Source organism: Rhipicephalus microplus, chromosome X (assembly GCF_043290135.1).
Source record: "Rhipicephalus microplus isolate Deutch F79 chromosome X, USDA_Rmic, whole genome shotgun sequence".
Classification (NCBI taxonomy): Eukaryota; Metazoa; Arthropoda; class Arachnida; order Ixodida; family Ixodidae; genus Rhipicephalus; species Rhipicephalus microplus.
The window spans coordinates 195,123,027-195,150,605 of NC_134710.1; the positions used below are offsets into that span (position 1 = coordinate 195,123,027).

The 27,579-nt window shown below is 41.4% G+C and overlaps 1 protein-coding gene across 1 annotated transcript in view; it reads right to left on the reverse strand.

Moving 5' to 3' along the window:
* Positions 1–27,579, reverse strand: part of PIG-U (phosphatidylinositol glycan anchor biosynthesis class U) — a 51,789-nt gene that overhangs the window by 16,184 nt on the left and 8,026 nt on the right. Inside the window, exons 7-8 of the mRNA XM_037428829.2 lie at positions 15,202–15,299; positions 12,119–12,267 (exon numbers count right to left, since the gene is read on the reverse strand). Of these exons, the coding sequence (XP_037284726.2) occupies positions 12,119–12,267; positions 15,202–15,299 (247 nt within the window). The remainder of the gene's footprint in view (positions 1–12,118; positions 12,268–15,201; positions 15,300–27,579) is intronic.

The window sequence follows — 27,579 nt, forward strand, 5'->3', positions numbered from 1 at the left end:
ATGAAACCCTTTACTCGAATCACGTGTGGTGCTATCTGCACACCATGGCCCATGGTGTATAAGCAGGTATGTACGTACCACAAGGAACTAACAGTCTACATCAACCAAGGAACAATGAAAATTGACATTGGAAACCACACACTATGCATAGGTTAAATAAGAGAAAGACATATCATTTGTTAAAGCTTGCAATTTTAATGTAACAGAAAATCACTAAAAACATGTTGCAATGACCTTAAACAGCAGCCGAGTGGTACAGATCATGAATTAACGGTTGCCAATAAGCTGTGGTACCGTTGTTGTTCAACAGTCTGTGGGTTCATTAAAATTTTTGACATATTATTAAAAATTATGCCTGCTGAATATCTGAATAACCTGCTTAGAAAAAGTATGAAGCAATTTCTATCAAAATATGACCATTAGTCTACAAGAAAAAAATGGGACGTATCTGTCCCATTCACCCATAAAACCTCTTTGAAAAAGTGGGACACCAACAGTTCCATTGTCTCATGAGGGCACTAAGTTGTAATCCTTTATCTAAATTTCTTGCACAAAAAGACCCAATGCAAGCAGCACAGAGGGACACTTCAAGAACTATGCAAAGAAAAATTTCCGGTGGATCTCATTTCTAGGTGTGGTATACAATCAATGCATCTGCCTGCTGCGTTGCGCTCCATGACTCTGTCCTAGGTCTTCAGGTATACCAACCATCTTAGCTTCTTTCTGTCTATTCGGCTGGTGTAAATAAGAACCAACACCTTAGATACGCCCAAATTTCTGCCCATATATAAATTGCGGAAATGAATCACGGTAAGCCACATCAATGCGATGTAACTGAATGCACTGAATCCTATGAGTGCATTTACAATCGCTGCACAAGATTTGTGAACTCTATCCAAGACTGAGACATTAGCTTTTCTCAGAGGTCTTGCACATTCAAGTTCTCTTTCACTTCCCAGCTGTCTAAAGCATCAATTTTGTCATTCTACTTCTTTGACCCTCAATTAACAGCGTCTTAACCACAGCTTTTGGTCTCAGTGTCACTGCTCTTGTAGTCGTAAAAAAAAAAAAGGATAAAAAAGAACTTGAGGGCCTTCTTTGTAATAAAGTGCTGTTTTGTGACAATATAACTCATCAGGCCTAACAAAAAAAAGTTATGCAAGCACGTTATGTAGTTATGCTAAGAAAGGAATTCCTTCATTTTTTGTTCAAGTGCATCTCCAATACACTTTCTGGCCAATATATTGCTCCAGTTCTTAAGTAAAATACATAGTTGCACGCTGAAATTACTTCTCTCAAAATTCAGAAGAAAAAAAATACCATAAATCTAAACTTTAGCTATATTGCACACAATGTGACACCAGTTTTAAAAAACGTTCAACAGAACAAAGCGAATTCAAACTCAACATATCTTTGATACCATGTATTACAAATGTGCCAAATATATTTTCTTGGTTTCGAAAATGCTGCTGATACACTGTGGCAGAAAAGCACAGCTGATGCCAACTCGAAGCAGTAGAGAGAGCTTTAACTTAAAACGAAAAAGTAATTTACTCTTTTAAAATTCCATACCTACCAAACCAGGGGCCTCAAAAATTGGGAGATTTGTAAAATGGGGGGTAGAGGGGGGGGGGGGGGGGGGCAAATTAAAAAAAATTACTTCTTGCTTTTCAAGGCCTCGTTGACGTAAATACACAACTTTTGAGTGACTGCAATAAAGCTTTTGCATGCCAGCGATCACACCACTGCATGTGATATAGCACACATGTGTAACTATACAAGTATGTAGAACAAATCTACGATCTGCAACCAACAGCAGCCTTTCCCCACACAGCCCGCTTCACTGCATAGCATCGTATATGACGGTGAGGCTAACGTAGCATGCACTGCAACATAATGCTATCGCGAGATCCTCATTGAGATAAATAAAACATTTTGAGCTACAAATAAGCAAGGTAACACACAAACGTGGCGACCTCTTTTCCCTTTACATCAGGAGGTGTGTTGGGGGTCCTGCAGCAAGCTGTTCTGGTTCCGCAAGGTCCAAGAATTTTAATAAACAATGTCATGTTATTTTCCTTTCGAGTAACTGTTCATAGGGAGATGTACGGCCACACCCGCCCAATCAGGAGGGCTGTTCAGAAGTCTGGAGTCTCCCAGGCAAATCGGCAGAGTTGGCAGGTATGAAATTCCCAAAGTATCATACTTACTGCAAGAACAGGCTCGGCAAGCGAGAAAACGAAATGCGCGTGGCAGAACAATTTTGTAATTCTCACATCAAACATCATAAATTCATACTTTTTGACAGCATCTACTAGGTCATAAATAGATTATTATCAGTAAAAATGAAGTACATTATCCTCTCAGGGGCCAAGACTTGGTATGTTCCTGAAACATATCAAGTTGCAGGGAATTTCGCTTGGCCAATGTCACCTAAATACTAAAAATACACTTTAAAATCTGTGTGAAGTCACATGTGGCGAAATTTCGGTGCACAGTTAGGAAAGAAAACTTCGACTTAGATTTTCTTATCTGTAAATAAGCCAACGACGACAACATTAACAACGTTAGAGCTCTGAGAGAGCAATTTATGATTCCAAACAAATTCATTATTTCACTTTAGTGACCCTTTAATGTGAACTGAGGTTGCAGTGTTGGCGATCGGCCTTATAATAATGTAACATACTTTATAAATGTACCACTCCTATATACTTACACAGTCTAGTGATGCTCCTCCCCGCAGGAATGAGTCAAAAAATGGAGTTTCACATCAGCTTCATAAAAGTCATGCGTGCACTGGAAGTTGAGTGCCAACGTTACGTTTAACAGTATGTTATCCATTCCACATCAGTGTAGTCGCTGTGGCATGGGAATACCCCAATATGCGCACAACTAGCCAAACTACACAAAGATGCCAATTAACCTTGTAATGCATAAATTAATGCGAACAAATGCAGTGTAAGCAGTTCTATACTGACTACATTGCATGAAATCAATTTCAAGAATGTGTGAGATCTGTCAGAACTTTCTTAACATTTCAGTGTTTTATGCCGGGGTCCACCAAGACTTAAGTAATGTATTTCCATCACGGATATGACGTAAAATTGACGCTACCAAATGAGAAAGGAAAACATTCAGGAAAAAGTTCTCCCACTGGGTGCCAAACCTCTGACCCCTTAGGAAACGACGGATAGTGCCTGGTGCCCTACCAAGTGAGTTATTGAGGCAACTGCTGGGCTGCGTAAGAATGCACCTTATATCTTTCACATATTCTTTCTCGCTTCATGCTCTCTGTTGGCGAAGCAGGGCAGTGCCGTCGTCTGTAGTGCTGCATGATGCAGTCAGAGCAGGCATCCAAGATTTCGTGCTGGCACGCAGTCTTGGAGGCCATAGTGAAAGTTTGTCAATAGCAGTAAAAAACCCTGACCGAGCGAGCAACAGAGAGTCACCGACACAGTAATGTTCTTTACCTTTCGCTTCGTGATTGATTTATATGTGGGGTTTAACGTCCCAAAACCACCATATGATTATGAGAGACGCTGTAGTGGAGGGCTCCGGGAATTTCGACCGCCTGGGGTTCTTTAAAGTGCACCCAAATCTGATCACACGGGCCTACACCTTTCACTTCGTGTTAGCACGTGACAGCTCATTCTAGCATTCATGCAGTTTCCACATGCACCAACAATGTTTCGCCGTCAACTACTTTGAGTGTGATAGCACTGGCTTACGATGTCGGCAGGCAAATGCAATGCCTTGGTGGAACGAAACTGAGGCGAGCAAGACATGGAACTACGCACCTCTGCATACCGCGTTATGGAAGCACAGTATGCATGAGCGCTGACTCTCTTCATAACTGACAATCTTTTAAGACACATAATATCGAGTAGCATTGTTTAGTGTGGGCTTGCTGATGTCATCTTTGTATGAAATAAACTGCCGGAGCAAACACGATAGAAAAAAATGGCGGCTATGACATGATCATAACTTGCTGCAGCAGGGTACATGTGGAAAGTAGGGGGCTTTGAGGGTGTTAATTGCGCGATTGATTCCATCATTCACGTTAAAATTCATTTAAAATACCTTAAAAGCTACATTCGCTGTTGATATCTTGCAGATAATATACACATGTTCATGGGAATCGATCCCGCAAACTATCTCGACCGCAAAATTTTACGTCATTGATTAATCAATATGTAGAATTTAACGTCCCAAAACCACCATATGATTATGAGAGATGCCGTAGTGGAGGACTCCAGAAATTTTGACCACCTGGGGTTCTTAAACGTGCACCCAAATCTGAGTACACGGGCCTGCAGAATTTTCACCTCCATCGAAAATGCAGCCGCCATAGCCGAGATTCGATCCCGCGACCTGCGAGTCAGCAGCTGAGTACCTTAGCCACTAGACCACCACGGCGGGAGGCAAAATTTTGTGTCAGTACCCCTTTAAGGACCTGGAGGAACCCTAAATTCTGGAACTGCACTTCCTGGATGAAGTGAAAGAAGTTGTGCAACATTTTCCACGACACCAGTAGCCTATAAAACTCTGCTATGGTGTCATAACTCTTTTATATGCCATCAAATCAAAATTCGGGGGTGGGGGGGGGGGGCGAGTTCGAACCCAAGCTCCTAAGTGCCAAAAGCGAGTTTTAACCAATGGGCTACACTAGCACATTTGCAAAATGTGAATAGTATCTGAACCATATGAATGTGTTGCACACGCAGAGCAAAACAAATGTAGAAGAACACTTTCTACAACTTATGTTGAAGTTCATGGCAGAGGAATAAAAGTCTGCAAAACGAAATTCAAAGCCAATGCTGAGAATTCTGCCCAGCAAGGAAATTCCAACTTCTAAAAATTTGTTGTGCCAAACATGTGTTTCGGTGGTCACAAGTGTAGAGGTGCTATCCCCTCCTCTCCTCCCCGCAAGTTCATCTGCACCTCATGGCACATGTGCATCTCGCAGATTAGTTGCAGTTGGCTTGAAAGGGCCCCTAAACCACCTCCAATGTTTATTCAAATATTTCAAGTAAGCACGCACATCATGTGCAGAAAGCCATTACAATCAATGATGCCACACATGGCAGCGCTACAAGCCACGGGCACACCAGAACTTTTAACAAACAACCCCTTCTCCCCTCCAAGCCCTTTTGGCCACCAGTAGGCTGTGTGATGTCACAAAGTTGAATCTGTGATGCTGAGTGCAAGTTATGCTGCCAATGATCGAACAAGAACCTATGACTTCCGGTTAGTCAGCAAGCAGCTGCCCGCACTCCTTGTTGTTCGCCATGCTGTCATGTTGCGGTGGCGGCAGATCCTCATCTCGTGCAGAGGTGCTCGGGCACAAAGTATAATCGCATGGATCCATCATGTTGGTGGTTCTTTGAAAGCGTGCACACAACAAAGGGTCCATACCAACACGATTCATAGGAGCAGGGGCCGGCACAGCAACAGTAGTTAGCCAACAAGCACAAAGTTGAGTCGTGGTAACCGGAATTAGACGGTGTTTCGAACAGCACGTCAGCAATGACGTATGTCATGCGAGGTTGGGAGGGGCACTTGGCAAGGAGGGCAAAGTGGCTTTGGAAGAGGAGACCAGCAGAGGGCAGCAAAGAAAAGAGTGAAAGGAGCAATCGCCGCACTTCAATCATACAACACGTCTAACTCTGTTATTATGGCACCGTTTCGAAAAGTTTTCATGGCTACGTGTTCATTGTAGACTTATGTATAACTTCCCGAACACAATTACATTTCGACCTCTGGGTGGTGTAAAAGCCCTTTAACAGCCACCGTGAGAAAAGTGTCACTGTGCTAGCATGGGGCGGGGTTAGAGTGGTGGCGCTGCTGGCGGGAGAGAGGTTAGGCGCGCACACAGGAAGCAGCAGCGAGTCTCTCTGGGGTTTGGCAGCATGCATGAACGAACATGTTCCACAGTGGGTCTATGGGGTCCATACTACAGCTCGCTTCCTGTGGGCCCCTCATGGTGAGCTGAATATCGACAACTCCACATTCACAGTACTTTGTATATGTGTTATGTTGCTTGTGTTTGTAATGTTGTTTTTGTGTGTAATGTTATCCAAATATTGTACTGGCATTATGTATCAAGTTATTTAGAGTGTTACTATAGTTATATGTTAGATTCAGCTCGCGAGTTGTTGTTGTAAGGGCAGCTAATAAAAGTACACATTTGTTCCACAACGGTGTGACAGTGTCTTATTCCATGAGTGCGGCTCATATTTACAACCTACACAGGATGTACGTGCCATGAGGCCACTCCAGATGCTGATGAACGCTAGAAAGAACACGAAAGATACCAAGTCCATGTTGTCCTGCAGACAACATTCTGGGGAAGTGCACAACACGAATGTATGCTCACACATCACTTGGACAACTCCCAAGAGAGATTCTGCGTGCATTTGTCTTTCCTCAAACTAGTCTGGAGTTGTAGTTATATTCTGTAAATTATCTACCTTCCTTCAATGTCTTTGTTCGTTATATAAAGTACTCATGTGCTATATATTAATGGGATCACCTTTGTGGGTCAACAACAATTTTAAAAATGTATGTATAATAATATTGATTCTCACAAGATATGCTCCGGGAACATTCTTCAAACACTAGCTCACCTACATAGGAACGGCTTCAAACGTTTCTTTTCTCTACTAACTTTGCAATTCAGTACACTAGACTATATCAGAAAGAAATACAAAGCTACATGGCTTTTAAAATGGCTCACATAAAGCTACTTGGTTACAGCATTACTTCCATAAGACATACTCATGGTTTCTGGTATTCATACATAAATTTCACCCTATTCTTAATGAATGGTCCTAGCCTTTTCAAGTTAATTTTCTTAAATATAACCTGCACAAAAAAAAATGGGGAAAATCTGCCTAAAAAAGGGATGTGGATAAGATGCAGGGACTATACAGTTGAACCCCGTTATAAGAGAGATGCACTCGGCAGCAATTGTTGTCTTTTGTATGACATGTCTCTCATAACCAGGATACCACGTACGTATGGCTTTTCTTATCAACTCCAATTCAATGTAGGCACACTGGTGTCTCTTATACCCATTTGTCTCTTACATCAGTGTCTCTTATACAGGCGTGCAACTCTAGGCACGTTTTTCCTTTTGCACAGCTAAACAAAGGGGTACGAGTTATATGCAGGGGTGGGTTGTATGCAAAAAAATACGGTACTTCCTTTTTGCTAGTTTATAATAAGTGCTAATGGTATCCTTTTTTACTAATGTACCATAATTCCTCGAATCTAACGCGCACCTTTTTTTCGGTTAAGCGAGTTGATAAATCGCATGCGCGTTAAAATCGAGTGCGAAAAAAAAAATGAATACGGTCATTCTATTGCCATTGGCATTTCCGAAATGGCCGCTCCCAACGTGCTTCGGCATGGCGCGTCGGCCATTTCTGCCTATGTGTTTCCCATGTGCGGCACTTCGTTCGTATGCTGAGGAGTTCGTCATCTTGTATTTCATTAGCATCGACGGCATGAAAGGACCGACTCCAAAAACTCGACGAGTGCAACACGATGCCGCTTCTAAAAGAAAAGTCATCGCGTGTGCCGAAACAGACAGAAATCGGGCCACATCGCAGTCGTTCAGAGTTCCCGAAACGTGCGTGTGGGACTGGCGGAAACAAAAGCAGAAGAATGTCGACAGCAAATGTTCACGCAAAGGCTTCAGTGGACCACAGCAGGGTCGGTTTCCGCAAATTGAAGAGCTGCTCGCCGAGTATGTGCTTGAGCAGCGAGCGGCACAGCGGCCCGTGATGACAGAACTGCTCCAAGTGCGGGCTATGCAGTTAGCTTTAGAAAAAGGGCTAACGCGGAGCCAGTTCAAAGCGAGCAGGTGCTGGCTAAATAACTTTATAAAGAGGAAAGGCTTTTCCCTCCGAAAGTGAACGGGCATGGGCCAAAACTTGTCGGAGGAGTACGAAGAAAAGCTTCACAGTTTTCAGAGGTTCGTCCTAAACTTGCGGCACAACAACGGCTACCTGCTTGGGAAAATCGGGAATACCGATTAGACGCCTCTTTACTTCGACATGCCTGGCACCACAACCATCGAGAAGAAGGGGGCAAAGCAAGTTCGCATGCTGACATCGGGCCACGGTAAAACAAGAGTGACGGCAATGCTTTGATACATGTCAGATAGACACAAGCTTCCCCCGTACCTCATATTTAAACGGAAGACGCTCCCGAAAGGAGTCGTTTTCCCGAGTAGTGTGATCGCGCGGGCCAGCGAGAAAAATCGGTGCGCGTTGCAATCGATGTCTTACTTTTTTTTTTTCGTCGTGAAGCCGAGTGCGCGTTACAGTCGAGGGCACGGTAGAATCGAGTAAATACGGTATATTCCAGTATCAGCGATTCATCTTAAAAACCCAGCTATGCTTATTTTACATTAGTAATTTTCCTTTCATTACTTATTCCGACATCTTTATTTTTGCTGAAAATTGCATAATGTTTCATGAAGTAAACACTGATAGTGATACAGCCGAACCCATACAGATCGCATCTGCAGGGAATCACTATAGAGTTCTACATATAGGTAACTTTATATATAAATATTTTATAAAAAGAAAATATATTCAGGAAGATATTATAATTGTTCAAGAGACACAATATTTAATTAAATGTGGATTCGATCGCATTCACACATTCCGATCTGACCAACTGCAATATTTAACTGCTGCAAAATATGGCTAATGGATTCTATGGCATTCAAAGTGTGTGCTGTTGTCTTATCTCCCAGTTAAAAGGGTACTGACAAGAAAATTTTCATAAGTTACTTCTTTGTGTCAAATGAAAGACCAAGTTCTCAAAAGCCTAGAAAATGCACCGGCAAGAATGAGAGCACCCAGAAAAATTATTTACATCATATTCTAAAAGCTAGTTTCATATCCTACCATGTCTCTGAAGCCACAACACAGTGTAAGCTTCTCACTCATGATGTGCTCATGCAAGATACCATGACATTTCCAAAGCTGCACTGCTGCATCACTCCGTTAAAAATGCACAAGTGGCCATTTTGAATGCTTTCAGCGACGTGCAAGTAGGCATTTGATATGTTTTGGTGTCTGACATCATCACGACTAGTCATACTGGCACGTGAAGTCACCAGAATTTAAACAATGTAGTGTCACGCTAGCGTCAGTATCAGTGATTTCACCATGCGAAAACTCACTTTAATATCAAAATAAAATACCTCATCTGTATTTATTCTGCTTCACACTTGCTCAGAGCCATCTCTTTCGCAGAGTAAACCAGGCTTCAAAAATTGGTGTCAGTACACCTTTTATGCATTGCGCTGGGCCCGAGCTAGCCCGGTCGCTAAAAACCACAACCCCAGCCGCAACGTGGAAAACACAACTACAGTGCAAGATTCATTTTACCATGCAAACCGAGATACTCCCTCCAGATGGTGAACCCCCACATGGGCCCACATCACTCGAATGCACCCTGGTTGACCTCTACGTGATGTCCCTACTGCACACACACAAGCATTCTTCCACTGATTCCTCAATTGTCACAGAGGGGTGTTCACATGCCTGCAGCGAGTTGGTTACATGAAATTTTGTGTTCATAGTACCAATAAGTACTGTTAGCCTGTAGCACAGCAGGCACATATACTCCATTGGTCTTGTGGTCAGCCTTCCTTTGCCTGCAAGCATTATTGATGCACCGAGCTATACCCTGGGGGTTAATAAATCCAAACTTGTGTTGACAATCTGTCTGTGGTGCTTCTTCCGTGTTGCATCGAAGAGTCAATGAACATAGCTCGGGTGCCCTTTGTGTGTTTAAGTGTGGAAAAGTGTTATGTTCTATCTGACCATGCTCGTAGGATAAGCTTATACTCGGCGACAGCTTTTCTTGACATTGGAGCGAAGGCTACGGAGGCGGGGCCTCCGCACATTTGTGTTACTACGCAAGTAGTCCGGCAGCTTGCAGCCGATTTCGGTTCCAGTTTCAGTTTTCGCTTGCTCGCTGCGCTAGTGTGTTTAGCAAAATGTATGCATGCAAAATGGGAACGTCAGAGTTAAACTTTGATGAGAGTGCATACATGAAGCTAGTTACTGTGCTGTTTATATACTGGTACATATAAAATTTTCCGTTGTTCAGAACGTTTTCCCAGCATTATTTAGCCTTTATAATAGTGAAGTTTAGGTTCCGTGTTCAGCCCAGTATATACGGGTACACGCCACACGTGATCGAATGTTAACGTTTACGGTATTGAGCCCTGGTACAGGCGAAATGGAAGGCCGGTTGCGGCACGATCCGGCCACGGGCCTGTCTTGTTTCAGTTTTGCTGTATTCGGTTTACGCCCTCAAAGGCTGTCAGCAATGATCGGCGCAAACTGCGCCTCAGTGTTCGAGAAGCCTCACAATTGTTGTAGATCGTTGTTAAGATTGCGCGCAAGCCGCGAACAGTGAAGCTTATTTCAGAGTTTGCGCGGCCACCAGTGATAAGGCTGGAAAGTTCGATGCGTGATGTATAAAAGACGGCGCGTCCCAACGATGAGCAGCTTTTCCATGGCCGATGCTGTGCTCGCCGCTGCAAGAGCAAGCAGCAAACGCAGCCGGCGTGCGGAAAACGTGGTGCCGTCCAAGAAATAAAAAAGAAAAAAAACTAGGGCGCACGATAACTTCTTTTCCATGAACAGCGTCCCATACTTGTTCTATCCTTATAATGAAGAAAGTTTTATTTATTCGGGCCAAGTAGCTATTAGAATCAGAAAATAAAATAGGTACTATTTCCTGGCGCGCGCGTATGCAGGCGGTTCGGCTCTATAGCTTCCACAGTGCTGTCAAGAAAAGCTGTCGCCGAGTATGGTGCAAACAAGTGTCCGCAAGCAAAATTTCAAACAATACAAAGTTACGCAATGCACCTGGGACACTAAGATTCTACCCTTTCATCTCTCAAACAGGGTTTACTTAGATACCATTCTTTTTTATATATAACTTTGGTTTTATTATATAGTGTAATCTAACTAGACAGTGCACATTGAAAATATTATTAACAACACTAACTATATGCTGGGATACTTATGTCAACTATTATGTTACTCCTGCCTCAGTTAAATGACACTTTAATAATATCTGGGATTTAACATCCCAAAACCACCATGTAATTATGAGAGACGCCGTAGTGGAGGGCTCTAGAAATTTTGATCACCTGAGGTTTTTTAACGTGCACCTAAATATAAGTAAACGGGTCTAAAACATTTTTGCCTCATTGAAAATGCAGTTGCTACAGCCGGGTATACTGACACTTCACAAAACCTCCTCCCTGTCCTTCCTCCTTCCTTCCTCCTCCTCCTCAACACAATAAAAGCATGAATATGCTGTTACAGTGTCAGATCTTATGCATTAAATGCCACAGTACAGATACTCTAGCCTGCTGGAAATTTCTCATTATTTTGTTGACTGCATTCTGTTATAATAGACAGCTGTGTGTCATAGTTAAATTTTGCTGCATTCAAAGATGGGACTGCCCAAAGCCACTTTGAAGCAATTTTTGGAGGAAGTAAAAAAGAATTCAAGAGCAGCTCGGAGCAGACTAAATTTAGTTTTAGACCGATTTGGTGCATTTATCATTTTGAAGCAGTTTCAAGCTGGCTGACCTAATAGAGATGGTTAGCCTTTGACTGAAGCCAGCTGCCTCGTGCATGAAAATTTTCTATCACAGCACCAAAAAATTCTGAAATTGCACTGCTTTGTTTATTTAGAATGCTATCACCACTTCAGTTTTTAGCATCACCAATCAGTGGTGCTTTGTGCATAGTGCACTCTGAGAATCACTTGAAAAAAAACAGGCTGCAGACAAACATATCTAAATTAACAAGACCTTAATGTCATTAGCTAGTTCATATAATTGCAAGAAGCCGAGAAAAACTGCATTATCAGGTTCTCAAAATGAATGTTTCACTATATATATATATATATATATATATATATATATATATATATATATATATATATATATAGACAAGTTTTGAGAATATTGCCACATGCCCTAGACCCATTGGTTTCAACCATAGGATAGCATGTAGATTACCACTCAGGCAAAGCTAAAGAAGCAAACATGCTACACAAAAAATCTTACATGCAGCCATAGGTAGAGTGGAGAAACTGCCAGGAGCCAGTGACCAGGTATGATCCATACAGGAGCCCTCCCAGAGTGACCAAGAAGGTGATGACAACAGCTGATACTAAAAGGCTGGCTTGCCGATGACTACAAGCACTTCTTTTCACCTAAGGGTGATACAGCATGGAACAAATGCAATAAAAAACAATACTTCTGCATTTTTGTATTTATTCATTTATAAAATACTGCGGACAAAAAGTCCAAGCAGAGTGAGCAAAATACATACACACATAACAATAACAGAGAACAAGTTTACAAAGTTTTTTTTAGAAAATAATTTTGGTTGTAAGACGAAAGAAAAAAAACAACTTGGTCATGATACAATTATAATTGATTGATTTGTGGGGTTTAACGTCCCAAAACCACCATATGATTATGAGAGACGCCGTAGTGGAGGGCTCCGGAAATTTCGACCACCTGGGGTTCTTTAACGTGCACCCAAATCTGAGCACACAACATTTCCGCTTCTACAACATTTCCGCCTCCATCGGAAATGCAGCCGCCGCAGCCAGGAATCGAACCCGCAACCTGCGGGTCAGCAGCCGAGTACCTTAGCCACTAGACCACTGCGGCGGGGCTGATACAATTATAAGGAAGTAACAAACGAAAAACAGTATTTGCACAAATGGTCAAGGACGTTCAGGGAATGCTTCAGTTTATTGCAATCAGCTATAGTTTGTGGAAAAAATGAGTAGTGAAAAGTGCCAGTCCTTGCAAAGAATGGCATTAGGGAATGAGAATAGTGGTGCAGAGTGGGTCTGCTTAACAAGGGGAAAACGTACGCTGCAGTGTCCAAGGATAGCCTGTGGTTTACTATGTCGGAAAGAAACTCTAGACGACAATTTTTTCTCCAAGTTTGTAATAATTCAATACTACTTGCAGTTAGTAGTGCAGTGGAGGAATCGGTTGAGTTAAATTTACTATAAATAAACTGCACTGCTTTCCTTTCAATTCTTTCTAGGTTTGTTTTGAATGTTAATTTTTGTGTGGGGATCCAAAACTATGGAGGCATACCCATGTTTTGGCCAAATTAAGGAAAAGTAGGACAGGAGTTTAACACTAGGCGGGGGGGGGGGGGGGGGGCAGTCTTGAGTTTTGTGGCGGAGAAGGCATAATTTCTGGAAAGCAGCAGAGCAAATGTTATTTATGTGTATATTCCACGATAAGGTACTCGTTAACGTTACACCTAAGTATTTATAGGAGGCTACTTTAAGCAAAGGTGCTTCAGTTAAATTGTATGTGCAGTCTAAGGGGACTTTTTTGCACGTTAGACGGAGATACACACATTTATTTGCATTAAGAAGCATTCCCCACTGTTCACACCATTTTGAGACATTGCCCAAGTTAGTATTAAGGTCGCATTGGTCACTAATGCAGGTTACTTCTCTAAACAAAACACAATCGTTCGCAAATAGACGAATTTGTACAGGGGTGCTAATTACATTGCCAATGTCGTTTATGCAGACCAAAAACAGTAGGGGGCCGAGTACGCTCCCCTGCGGAACGCCAAATGTCACTGGAAGGCAGCCGGACTGTTGTTCTCCCACATGAACGTATTGGTTGAGGTTGGATATATAGCATTTAGCATTTCTCTGCTCATTGAGAGAATATGCTAACAGTGAAAAGAAAGGAACTAAGGTAGACTTGTTTTCATTTCCCTTTCGGTACAACAATATTACAGTGACCAAAAATGAGAATGTTGAAACAAAAAAAAAACTACTGGTTGACCAATTAGCTTAAATGAATCAGCAGTAACTCCTTGCGAGCCTGTAAAGGACGCTTAAAGCAAATATTAAAACGGCGGGCATTGATGGAGTACCATTCCAGGAAACTCACAACCCTGCCTTTGTGCAAAAAGAATGCTGCAAATAAAAAACATTTGGAAGGTCCAAAAACTTTTCAAACAATCTAAATCACTCCCCCATCAGTGAAAACTAGCATGGCATACACCATTCCTGCTTTTCATCGCCCAAATGTTGGTACTACAATTTCTTGCCAAAAATATGCTTACAATACAAAAAAGCTGCCAGAAAATGAGCTGACATCACATTCACAAGGCGTTTTTCCTTACTAACATGCAGAGCAAGTTTCAAGATCCAGCAAAGCCCTACACATTAATTAAGCTGATGAGAAGGTAGCACACAGGTGTCAAGACTTCAATTACCCACATCACCTCAATCATGGCCTCTTAAACATGATGGCCATGAGGTGTTTACGACTCCCATTATTAAATCTGATGCTCACAGCACTTAGAGGTAGAGCCTCAGGCTAGTACCAGAATGCTTCGCTAGAGTTGCATTTTATTATGTATATTTACTTTTATATCCCGAAAAATAAAGTGCTCTCACCAATAATATTGATATTTAGATGTGTTCACAAGTACCAATAAGTCCATAGAAATTATTTAGCATTCAGTGCCCCTCTTGCAACAAACCAAATTAGTGAGCACCACTATAGGGCGTTAGCCTCCCTTGGGAACTGATGTTGGCATTCCTCCTCTGGTTCTGCAGCACTTTTTCAGTGCATTTTTTTAACTGCTATAGCCAAATGAGCCTTACAAGTTTCTTCCGATTTGGAGTGCACTTTCTGTCGGATCACTTTAGCCTTTTATTGGTAACATTCCTCAACATGAATTTTAGTACCTTTTAGCAAAGGCAATGCATTGATTTCGAACTGTACTCAAGGTGTGTGCCTTCTCAAGGCAAGTCTGAACCTTCCAAGCACCAGACTTACCAGACACAATCTGCAAATTCCCTCACAACTGGATTTTGCTCTCTTCCCCAATGGTCTAGCAGTGAAGATTAAAATGTGACATTGCACAATCTATACTGCTTTTGCCTGCCAAGGTATGACATCACACCAACCACTCCCCTCTCAGTTCCTATTATGGACTTGTGATGTCATACACTTCCCCCTGTTGGAACACTACAAGGTTACGAATGCTGATAAATTCCTACCCATATGGATGTTCTAATACGAGCCCACTAAATTATGTCATGCTGGTAATGGATTAACTTGATATATACCTTCCATTTACTTACCTCATACAGGTACAGCAGTGCAGGGAGTAAAAGCATGATAGGGTAAAATGACTTGTATGTTTCAACAGCAAGTATGACCGAGGCAATAAGCCACCAGCCTGAAACAGCACAAAAGAACACAGGAGGCTTAAGGATACGGCAGTTATGCTCCCCAAACTATAAAGAAAAATAATAAAGTCGAAGCTTTACTGAGAGCAACAACACATTACAGAAAGTAATACATAGTAAGGCAACCTCAAAGGTGATTTTCGGCAGTTAAATATATATTAAACTTCTCCTTTCTCACAATGCCTACGTCTTTATGAACATTCTGTATAAGAGTTATTTAAACGTGAGGAGACAACACTGCACGATACACATTTTAACGTACTGATCATATTATAATTGATGGAGTTTAACATCTCACAACCATGATGTGATGAGAGACACCATGCTGCTCATGTGGCCCAGGAATGGTCGATAGGGTTTTACATGTTCAAAGTTCACTCTTTAACAGTAATGAAGGTTGTTTCAGACTCTTAATGTATGAGAATCAGCATTTATCAAAGCTTTTGTTTCCAGCACAATAAAATTTAATTGATTTGTTTTTTCAGTACTGCTCAACTTTTTGTTTCACCTGCACATCAAAAAAAGTAGTAATGACAAGAAGCAGTAGACTCAAGGAAGCTTTTTGATATAGGTGTGTTAATATCAAATTTTTAACTTTGAATTGAATTCAAATAATGAAATCTAAGTTTGAATCAAATAGAATACTTTTTCAATATTTTGGAAAATGAATGGTGCCATTACTGACTTCTGCAAAAAAAAATTTCTATGAACCAGACATAAAAAACGAAGACTTTTATACAGCAAACAATGCAGAGGGTAATTATGCAACGTACAGGAGGGCATGAAACGAAACACAAGTTACAAGGTTCACTGTTATTTTATGCTCTGATCTTGGTGACAATAAAATGATGCTGGAGTGGTTCTTGATAGTACCATGAATGACTTCAAAAGCTTTTTATTACCACACAGGCTACAACTGTTTGAAAAAAATACAAAGCAGCAGAGAAGATAGATGCCACACTGTTTGCATTTCTTTCCATCCCCACTATACGACACCATTCCTTGAAAGCATCACATCTGCAGTTAAACAATGTTGTTGTGAAGGAAGGATAGCTGCTTCGTTTGTTTGGGGAGCAGCAACAGCATGACACCATTCCTCCGAAGAACATAAACACCCGCTCGCTACACACACTAGTGCCGATATACTTTTGGTTGTTATAGTTCAATCTTTCAAGCAGGCGATCTGAACTGGGAGGCATAGCGACAAATGCCTGACATGATGTCCAGAGCAGTTGCTTCTTTATAGGGTTACTGAAAATAATACTGGATTTCCTTATTCTATGGGCACTTAATTTTCATTTCATAATACCTGCTTATTTGTTTTGGGGGTCTTCTTGAATATAAGTTCATCATTCAACGTGCTGGAGCCATGTGGTGGACGCGGCCAATCGGAGAGCTTGAAACTAACTTCCAAGCTTTTACGTTTTGTACATTGGTTTATCACGGGAAGGGCTCGGTGTGGCAACAAGTGTGAAGGGAGCATAATGCACTTAAGGCTAGACTAAGAATACAGTGGAAGCAGCACTGAGTGGAGAAGTAGTGGAAGTTTCACAATAGTTGCAGGCTATTGCAAAAAAAAAAAAAGTTAAAAAAAACTCCATTTTTCTTATTGTTTCTGTGAAATAGATCATGACCTGGCTGATATAACACTTTAAATGTCACTTGTATGCCCCAGAAAAAGGTTATGAATGTGTGTTAGAATTATGGCGTGTTCGAATATATTGAATAGTAAAAGTATGTTTCTACTTGAACTATTCAAATTGAATATTCGAAGTTTGAAATATCCACACATCCGTACCTTTTATCTAAAACCAGCATTTACAATTTTATTGTTATTAGACTTTATTTCAATTTAACATGCATATGTACCATTGCTGGAATCAGTCATTGTACATGTATCACACCTTTTCCACCTAACAAAAAGAAATAGTTCAAACACCCTTCAACATTCACTCTAGATAAGCAAAAACTAGTGGGTACATCCACAGCAGCATGTGTAAGAATAAGCTAGACTTGGGTAAGTATCTTACAGAAAAAAAGTTGCTGAATGTTTACTTCAACATATGCCTGATATCATGAGAACCCTCTTCTAGGCAAAGTTCTGTACTGTCCCTGTGCAAACGTAACAAAACTCCTCATCTCTTGCTGGCTGTTCCACCTTCAAACTTGGTTTTGTTACTTAAGAGTGGTTTTAATATGAATGATTTCATTATCCGAGTGTGGTTTTACCATGAAACTTGCTACCATTTCATCGATACTGTAGAATTGATCAATGTTGCTTTAATGTCTTTACAGATAACAAAACCCAAATCTTTTCTTTCTTCAGGGAGCCCTACGATACAGAGGATGTGCCCATAAGTCAATGAGAAAATAGGAACAGAATGGATCAGAGAAAACCAAAAGGGGTAGCTGATAATGTGGTTGGCATTAAAACAAAAAAATAGACCTTGGTTTGTCATGTATTGCATAAGATGGGCAACCAATGCTCAGTTAAAGCTGCAGGATTTACACCAAGGAATGGAAAATGCAGTCAAGGTTGTCGGACGGCTACATGGGGTGACAAAACTAAAAATTTGGAAGGCAGCAAATGTAGTCTGTTCATGCAAAAAAAGATAAATTCGAGATCATTGAGAAAGGCCTTCATGTTACAGTAGACATAAAATAAGTTGATAGTGATGATGATAAGTGCAGTACCAAAATGGCACCTGTTGATGACTTCACAGCCTTTGCTAGCAATGTAACAGGGCCAGTAAACAGGCTCAAACTTGTGTTTTTTTTTCATACCCTTCCCCAAAACAAGCTCACCAATTCGCACAGTAGACCAGGCCGATCACATTTTTCAAATATTAGTGCCGCCCGCTGAGCAAACCCTTCATTAAAAAAAAAAATTCCCGTGCCTGACCAATCCCCCTTTTATGTGCAGTAATGCAAACTTGCCCATGGGCAACTTGACGTACCACTGAGCTCATCGGTTGGTCTTTTGCCCTACGAAACGACGCTTTGGCCCTGCAGTGATAGAGTTTCAGCATCACAGTCTACATTTTTATTTTCCTCTGCCATTTTGTAGAGCCCGAAACTATCGAGAGAAGTGGTATTGCCCAAACAAAAGCCTCCCAGATAAAGAGGCATCTTGCTACTTTACCGCCAGGGGAAGGATACTCCTCACATCATTATGACATATGCCCACATGGGAGCAGCCCTGCTTGGTCATGCACATATCACTGTCATTATATCACATGACTTTTAACTGACATCGCGTCACATTGCTGAAGTGAGTGGAATCACGACGACAGGCTACACCATCCCCTCCTTGCAGCAGAGAAGGGGAGAAGCAGAGAAGAATGTGCGAAAATTCGAAACCAGCTGAAACAAATGTTCTAACCCCTGTCACTCCTTATTATAGCACAAATTTGCAAAATTCTTGCAGTAGCGTGTTCACATAGCAAAAGAGCACATACTTCTCTTCATTACAATGGCTCTCAGGGTTGTGTACTGGCCCTTTATGTATGCAGTGTAAAGGAGTACTTAGTTTAAAGAAGATGAGTATACAATGCCATACAAATCTGCATACATAGGGTGAAGCACAAGGGAGCTCTGTGCAAGGGTGATGCTCTGCAAATGCTGACATCTTATTTTGACATTGAAGTCCAATTTTCCATAGTGCACCTACTGACATCAACACTAGCTTGATGTCAGACTACAAGTAAATTCTGGTGACTTTACGTACTAGTATTGCTAGTTGTGATGACGTCAGGCACCAAAATGTTCTAAATGGCCGCCTATGCATCCCCAACTGAGCCAGAGACAGAGCAGCCTAGGGTATGTCATGAAATCTTGCGTGAGCACTTAACAAGCGCATACCATGTTGAGGTTAGGCTACTGTTAGAACTGAAACGATCTTTTGAAAACATACTGTAATTACCATTTAAGAGTGACATCAAGCTTACCAGTACATTTTCTAGGCTCTTGAGCTTGGCCTTTCGTTTGAAGCAAAAAAAAACACATTTTTGTGTCAGTACTCCTTGACACTGCCACACACTTTTAACAAGTGCACATAAGCATTGTTGCACTTGTGTTATTCCTCAAATGAGTGGTGCCTGCAGGGTCATGGCAAGATGGTATACATCATGCAAAAGAAAAGAAGAAAGAAAAAAGTATGTACTCTAATTTTCTCTTGCTTCAACTTTTCAAAGCCTTTTCTTTTTTAAAGAATTGCAGACCGTAGTTATGGCTATGCCATAAGTGGTCCTGAAGTTATCGCATAACTCCCCCACACCCACCACTTTTTTTTTTTTTTTACTGGCAAGTGATTTGCTGACCTTACTAGATTAGGATATGTGGTCAAATCCTTTTTGTGTTTGTAGACAGGCTGGAATTTAAGCTTTCTTTTTCATATGTTAAATGAAGCAAGAATTCTCCCACAAATGTGATTCTAAAGTTAAAACACTTCTATTAGTGCAAAATACACTGTCACTCAGTACATTCCAACACGTCACAGGAGAAAGAATAGTTGGCCAGCATGATTAACGAAAACAGCTCACTTGCTGAAGGTCAAGAAGTATGAAAAATAGTAAAAACACTGCTGTCAAAACGGTTATAACATGCCCATAAAAGTGAAACACGCTGCTCGCAAGGTGTGACATAGGACCACCTGAAGAATTAAAAAAGGTCTTCGTCCAGGGCAAACACCCTTGTCCAATATTATAAAACAGCAGGGACTGTGAAGCCGAAGGTGCAGAGTTCCTGCTGCATGATATATTAAAGCAGGAAAACTGAAGCTATGTGAAAATCATTAAGGCTATCGTTTGAAACTGCAGGAGTCATCTTCAATCTATTATCGGACAATTCTTGCAAGCTGTGCTAGCAGTGAAGGTAAAAGGCAAGAGGTTAACCTGTCTTTGCACAAGGGTGTTGCATCTAGATCCTATCCAGGTGAACGGCTTGACAAAATGACAACATTTGAACTGCTCATAACACCTGTGTTCAACGACTGTGTCAACGGATGCAAAATTTTGGCACATGACCAGATTGAATTCTTCTTTTCCTTTTGCCCCAAACCATTACTGACTCTGCCATGCCGTCCTTAACACTTTTGTGACCGCACCTATTCCCATTTTTAGTATGTTAACAATGACTTCAAGCTCAAATTTTTGTGCTCTCTAAGTGACGCTGAATAGCTGATGCCATTTAAAGGGTAAAAGATGCAGTATTTTATCACTTTTGCTATTGAGTTTTGTTTTTCTGCAGTGGGGGAAATTTTCAAGACCCTTTCACAGTTGAGAAAGTGAGTGCTTGAGGTTTCAGTTACGGCACTGACGTCACTCGCTGGTGCTCCACGAAAAAGGCGGATTTTGACGTATTCGATTAATCTGAGTATCAATCTCTGGGCGATGGTAGCAGCACAGACACGAAAGACGTCAATTCATCACGACTTCAGAAAGTTCGATGCTACAGCGTCAAACTCCACCCATAACATAAGCAGGTATCCACCAGTAAGTTTAGCTCTCTCCCAGGGCCATTTTATTCCTGTTGTACATTGAGATAAACATATCCTGGACGCACTAAAGGTCGCAGTTCTTATGTGCACGATGTCAACTTTGTTCAGGTGGGAGCATTGGGCACCGGTTGCAGAAAGAGGGGAGTGGAGCTTGACCTAGTGTTTTGGAATGTCGGGTGGTGGCTTCATGTTGTTTTTCACTGCAGAAGTCATCAGAGACACACGTAACCACACAAATATTTAAGTGTGAATGCATATTTTCAAAAAGCCAAAGCTCAATGAGCCAACCCTCGTATCACTGCGTCGAGAAACTGCTTTGCACAGTGGCATAATAAGCACAAGCGCTCATATTTTTGGATGTATATAAAAAACTTTTGTATTTATAGAGCTTACAAACATATGAATAAAGAAAGGATGGGTATGGAGCGTGTTAGTATGTTGACATGATGCTGCCGTTGATTTTTTTTATGCATGCGTGGTAATGTTCTAGTAATTTTTTTTTAATAAACATCAGTTGTAAGTCCAGCCTTGTCCTGTGCATTCTTCTCTTCTTGTGCTCCCATCTGAAAATTTTTAGAACCCTACACTTTCAAATATTTCAAATTTTTTAAGTTTTCACCCTGTGCAGAGTAGCATTGGTGTTCTTAAGAATTTTTTTCTTCTCGCTGCATTTTTCTTCGTTCTGATAGTATCTTGCTAATATTCTAAATAAATCTGCTACCTGAAATTAATACTGTTGGAAAGACCAACTCTTTTTCTATCATTTATATTGTACACTTCAGCATCAATTAATTTCTGTAGCAGAAAAAAAAACATTTTTTGGATCACCCAAAAGCAACCACTTTTTCTGCAATCAAGAAAGTGTTATAGGACAGAATGCCAACACTTCCCAAATGAAGAATGTGTATGGCTCTGTGGATGTAGGAGTGCAGATGGACAGCTATTCTTTTAAGACTATCTTCGGATCCAGAGGATTTAAAAACACATCACAGGCTTTCCCCTTATGGACCCCCAAATTTCAAGCTCCTAGTCCTGGTTCTCAAACCATACCATTGCCATGCTTCTTCAGCAAAAGAGCAAATTTGCCAACATGAGCATCCAATCCCAATGATAACGCCCACTGATGCACTCATAATGGGTCAGCCAATCTTCAATGCCAACATCATCCGTAACACAGAACATCCCAGGGCCTTTTGTATATATAAGGACATGCTGAAGCGATGAACAATGCAAGGCCATGCTGTGCAGCACATATTTTACAGCACAGCTCCATAGTATCATAATGTCATGGGAATCAAAAGGACATAGGAAAGATTGGGATACGTATGTTACAATAGCTACAATGTAGTCAAGACAGTATGGCAAACTGAAGCCTCCCACAGTGATTGCTTCTTTTTCACGCTGCAAGGTATGGCGCTACTGACGACACACTCACATACAACCTGTAACAACATAATTAAGTCTTTAGTACCACTTTTATGGGGCCTTGCACACTTTCTAAAAATTAAAACATTGATAATCTACAGTCAACCCTTCCATGAACATGTGATCCAAACATTGTTGCAACACACACAGCAAGGACGCTGACATTGTGTGTATTGCACCACACACAATATCATGCTAATAATAATAATATCTGGGGTTTAATATCCCAAAACCACGATATGATAATGAGCAACACTGCAGTGGAGGGCTCCGGAAATTTCAACCATCTGGTATTCTTAACAACGTGCACCGACATCGCACAGCACACGGGCCTCGACCACTTTGCCTCCATCAAAATGCGACTGCCGCGGCCGGGATAGAACTTCGAATCAGCAGCTGAGCACCTTAGCCACTGATCCCCCACGGTGGACTACAATATCATGTTATAAACAGATAAAAATCCCTTGCTCTCTCCTTCACAGTGTCATAACTAACTAGTATGCAGTAAGCAAGCTTGACAACTATTAGCCAATTAGTCAATCATAGGAACATTTAATGTAATAGCATTACTGCTAATCTTCAGTCAAATAAATGAGAAAAACACGTATCCCACATCAGTGATCACATATCTGTGATGTCTTAAGTAAAAGCTTCCAAAACATTTTCAGATCTCAATCAATGGTTGTCTGCTTCACATATTATTTGAAAAGGCTCCCAACGCACAAGTCTCTTCTTTTATGCACCACCTGCATGCCTGTGATTGTATCCCAAATGAGCTCTAAGCAACAGTACTTGCGAATGTCCACTGTCACCTATAAAACCATTCGTACACTTGCCAGTACATGCCAGCTCTCGTGTAAGTGCTTTGTGAGCTAGATGCCTTTGTGAACATTGTTTCATATTTAGCCACTAGGTGGATCGCAAAACTATGCATTGTGTACTACGGTACTTCCGGTTTGAGGCCTAGCACTTTGCTGCTTCAAGCTGTGTGTTTTTCAGAGTAATCGGGGAGAAAACACGCACTCTTTTGGGACGCATCTGTTAACGGTTGTCCAGTGTTTTTTTTTTTTTTTTTATTCTTCTGCGAATGAATCCAAGATATTTCGCACTTAAGAGAACAAAGTGATAAGTGAAAAAGGGAAAACACAAGAAACGATGAGAGGTGTATCTGAAAAACAGCATGTAGATTCACAGTTAAGCAACAAGTGGAAATAGGAAAACATTGGGAATGATGAGAGGTCAGTCCAGGGGTACAACAGCCGAAATAGAATTTGGAGCAATTTTTGGAGGAGTAAAATCTTACTTTTGTAGCACTTAAACTCAAATTCGGAGCAGGTAATGAGGAGTCATTTTTTACCACGAAAGAAAAAATTTGGAGCACTATAAAAAAAGAAGGCTCCTCCTACCTAAATCCTCTAAATAGTGCACAGTAAGTATGGGCACTGTTATTTCAATAAAAGTACTACTTTGAACCATCCCATTCAGCAAAACATTAGCATTTGCCACACCTATCAAATTCTTTGACGGACCAGGATTCAGATGTGGATCTGCCAAGCTGGCGACCTTGAGATTCTGGACATTCATAAAACTGAGAAATAGGGGTAGCAAAAAAAAAAACAAAAACTGGCACAACCTTTTGTTTAACTTTTTAGGGCAGCAGAAGTATCATACACTGCCCTAAGTGATGGCCAGTAACATTTTTAGACGTCAGCGATCGTATTAGTACTCATAATTATACACTGCATACACGCATGAGTACTTAAACAGTGCCATGTCCAGTGACTAGCGCTAACAGATATGTGGGGTTTAACATCCCTAAACCACCATATAATTATGGGAGACGCCGTAGTGGAGGGCTCGGGAAATTTTGACCACCTGGGGTTCTTTAACGTTCACCCAAATCTGAGCACACGGGCCTAAAACATTTTGTCTCCATCGTCAATGCAGCCGCCACCGCCGGGATTCGATCCTGCGGCCTACGGTCAGCAGCTGAGTACTTTAGCCACTAGACCACCGCGGCGGGGCAACTGGTGTTAACAGCCCCTTCGAAAGCTTAAATCGTTTTTCCGCAATGCACCAAGTACTGCGGCAAAGGTGGCATTCTGCAGTAATTAGGACGAGGCTAAGAAATTTCCAAACCGCTACAACCCCCGCCCCCATTTGTTTTTTTTTTTTTAAGATGAGGTTAGGTTTAGGGTACCACTCGGCTCACTTGCAAGGTGCATTTGACTAGATAAACTAACAACAGCACACACCCGATAACCCAGCCATGGCCCAGCAAGGCTGCAGCTATCCATTGCATGTGCTGTTGCTATGGCAACCACCGCAGTCACCGGCAATGCCGTCGTTCGCAGCACCGTTCCAGCTTTAGTTCCTAACACACCATAAGTGCATGCATATTTTCGTGAAGCATTGGTGGCTATGGTAACTCATTTTTTCTTGAAGTTGTGGACCAATATTAGTGGCCGCGTGGTGTTGTTAGTTTATCTGGTCGCTCGCGAGTGTCCTAACCTAATGAGTATAATAAAATACACTGTGGGTTAGGGTCTGTGTGCCTGTATCCCTGAATTGATCGACAACGCAAACTACATGTGGCCCCATTTCTAGCTTAAATTAGCACAACTAGGAAAATTTTGAGTGTGGTTGGGCATTTTGGCACAGTGTGGAACAATTTTGGCAAATTTCATCGTATTGGAGCAGCTCGGTGCAAAAAATGGGAAATCGTATCAAATTGGCACAATTGGCGCAGCTGTTGCACCTCTGTCAGTCTGGAGCATGGCATGCGAGTGTAGATCAACAATTCAGTGGTAAATGGAAATGGGAAAACACATGGAACGATGAGAGATGGGTCTGAAGCACAGCATGTGAGTATAGATATACAGTTAGCCTTTAAAACATGCAGTCATATTTTGTCGCAATAGCTTTATTTAGTATTTTCAAGCACAAATGGTGATTACCTCTTAATGCTCAAAATATGAGCACATGGTGACATGTATGAACATATGTATGTTCCCAAATCGCTTAAGGATTTCTCACAAATGTACGTGTACTCTACCTGATCAAGTATGCCAATACAGTACTATACTTGTGCTGCATATATAGCACTGTCTACTTTTGACGAAATTTGTATAAACTGCTGAGCACATAAAAAGGCCAACAGAACAAAACGGCCGCTCAGTTATATGTATTGTAGGACAAAAAACGATCGACATTGCTTTTGAAGCAATGAGCTACATCATTTGGTGTCTCTAGTATTTCAAGGACTTTGACGTGTGAAGTGCTGATACATTTCAGTCATCTTCAAAGACAAATGTGTGTCGAGTGGGCAGATTTCGCACGCATTAAAACTCAATGTTCAAGTGCACGAGGGACCAACATTTCAAGTAGTACAGCAAAAGTCAAAGACATCAAAGAAAAGCCAGAAAATGGCAAGAGTTGTTAATTTCTGGAGTCAGAAATATTTTATTACAACTGCCATTCATTATATCAAACCGTAGATGGTATCTTTGCAACAGAAAAGTTTGCTATGAGTTCACATGAATGTTTCATCAGACTACATATAATGTGCAGCAAATATTTACATGTCACAAAACATCTGTGAAAACACCCTTTGTAGCAGAACAAGATACATGTGTCCAGAGGTGCATGCCACTTGAACGACGAAATGATTGCTCGCACAATTATAGGTAAGCCATAGTGACTGCATTGGTTATTAAACTAAGCTGCACAGCACTCCAAAGCATTATGCACTAATTTATGAGAAAAGGTGACCACAACTGCTTGGTAGAACAAGCAGAAAGTGATGGCACCAGCAAAAATGCTGGTGTGGCGGCAAACCAAACGTCTTGAACCAAAAGGCACCGTGGACCACAATCCTTTGCAAGAGCCACGTTTTTGCTATCGACCAGTTGAAAGTGCTTCAAAACGCACAACCTCAGTTCGGCAACAGTCAATAAGTCAACCAGCAAAGCAAAGCTTGTCCACACCAGGTACTCACTCAGATCAGTGACACCATAGTACATGAGCCTACACTCAACACGACAGTTATATGTTGCTTTTTCTGCTGCATCATAAAGGTATTATGACCACCCCAACGTTCTACCATGTGCTGGTGTCACCCATGTTTAAATCAGAAGTACTGTACGATAAACAAAAACATACAGAAAATGCTCAAGGCTTTTGTGCAGGGTCCTGCCTGCTTGTCACAGCCCCCCTTTAGTTTCCAACAGCATGCTCGTGACACTAAAACAAGAAGGTATCCGCCTCATGGGATAACCAAAACACCTTTGCTTAAACTTCATGGTTTTGAAAAATTTTTTGCATAGGAGATTCATGAGCACATAGACTTCCCCCTTAGTGAAGATCTCTATCTACTAAGAAAGGTATAATAGAGTCATTTCAAAGCTTGATTGAAGTTTTCAGAAACCACCTGGTATAGCAAACAGCACCAGTAAAATTTAGCTATACTCTGTTTCAGTAGTTACATGCAGCACTGTGGAAGCTTAAGTTCCTCTCAACCAATCGTGAGGGTGAGCACACTGTGTATCCTTCCGCACCCTGTTGTCTGCAAGTGGCGAGCGCTGCTAACGGTGAGCTTGGGCATCACTGGAATTTCCTTCCTTTAACAGAAATTGAGCACGGCTCTGTGCAACACACCTAGGTCAAAGTCATCCTACAGCTTTTCTTGAACACAGCCCCTGCCATCGCGAAACAACGTCTCGGGTGACAGCTAAATCGGTGAGTCATGTCATCTGCTTTCGGCTTTCCACGATTTTTGCATCTGCTGCAGGAAATTTCAAACTGCTTACTTCTTGCTCCGTTTTTTGGCAATGACGCGAAATATCGTCCGCGTCACTGCCAAGCATGGTTCCAGCAGCCAATAGAGCTAGGCAATGTCATACCAGCAGTCTGTATTTTAGAGACGAAAACTAAATACATATGAAGCACAGTTGTGTTGTTTTTTCTGCCAATTGTATGTTATAACATGTACAAGTGAAAACTCTTTCTTCGGTATCATAGAGCCCCAAAAACTTGTTTCATATAAAAAATGCAGCAAAATTACCAGGCCGAAATTACAAAACGCAGAGAAGCCTTCAAGTAAAAATCTTCTGACGAGACCACTTGTAAAGATCATGAGGACATGCAACAAGTTCTGAACATGGGCACGACATCTCACTTTGAAAGAATCTGCGCACGAAAGTGGCGTAGCGTCGGCTCTTCTTTACGGAATTCATGAAACTGAGTATAAGCAAACATGCAATTAAGATGCATGTACACTATAACAAGAAAATATTAGCTACTCTACATGTATAAATTTTTAAGTAAATTAGCACTCCATTGTTATTGTC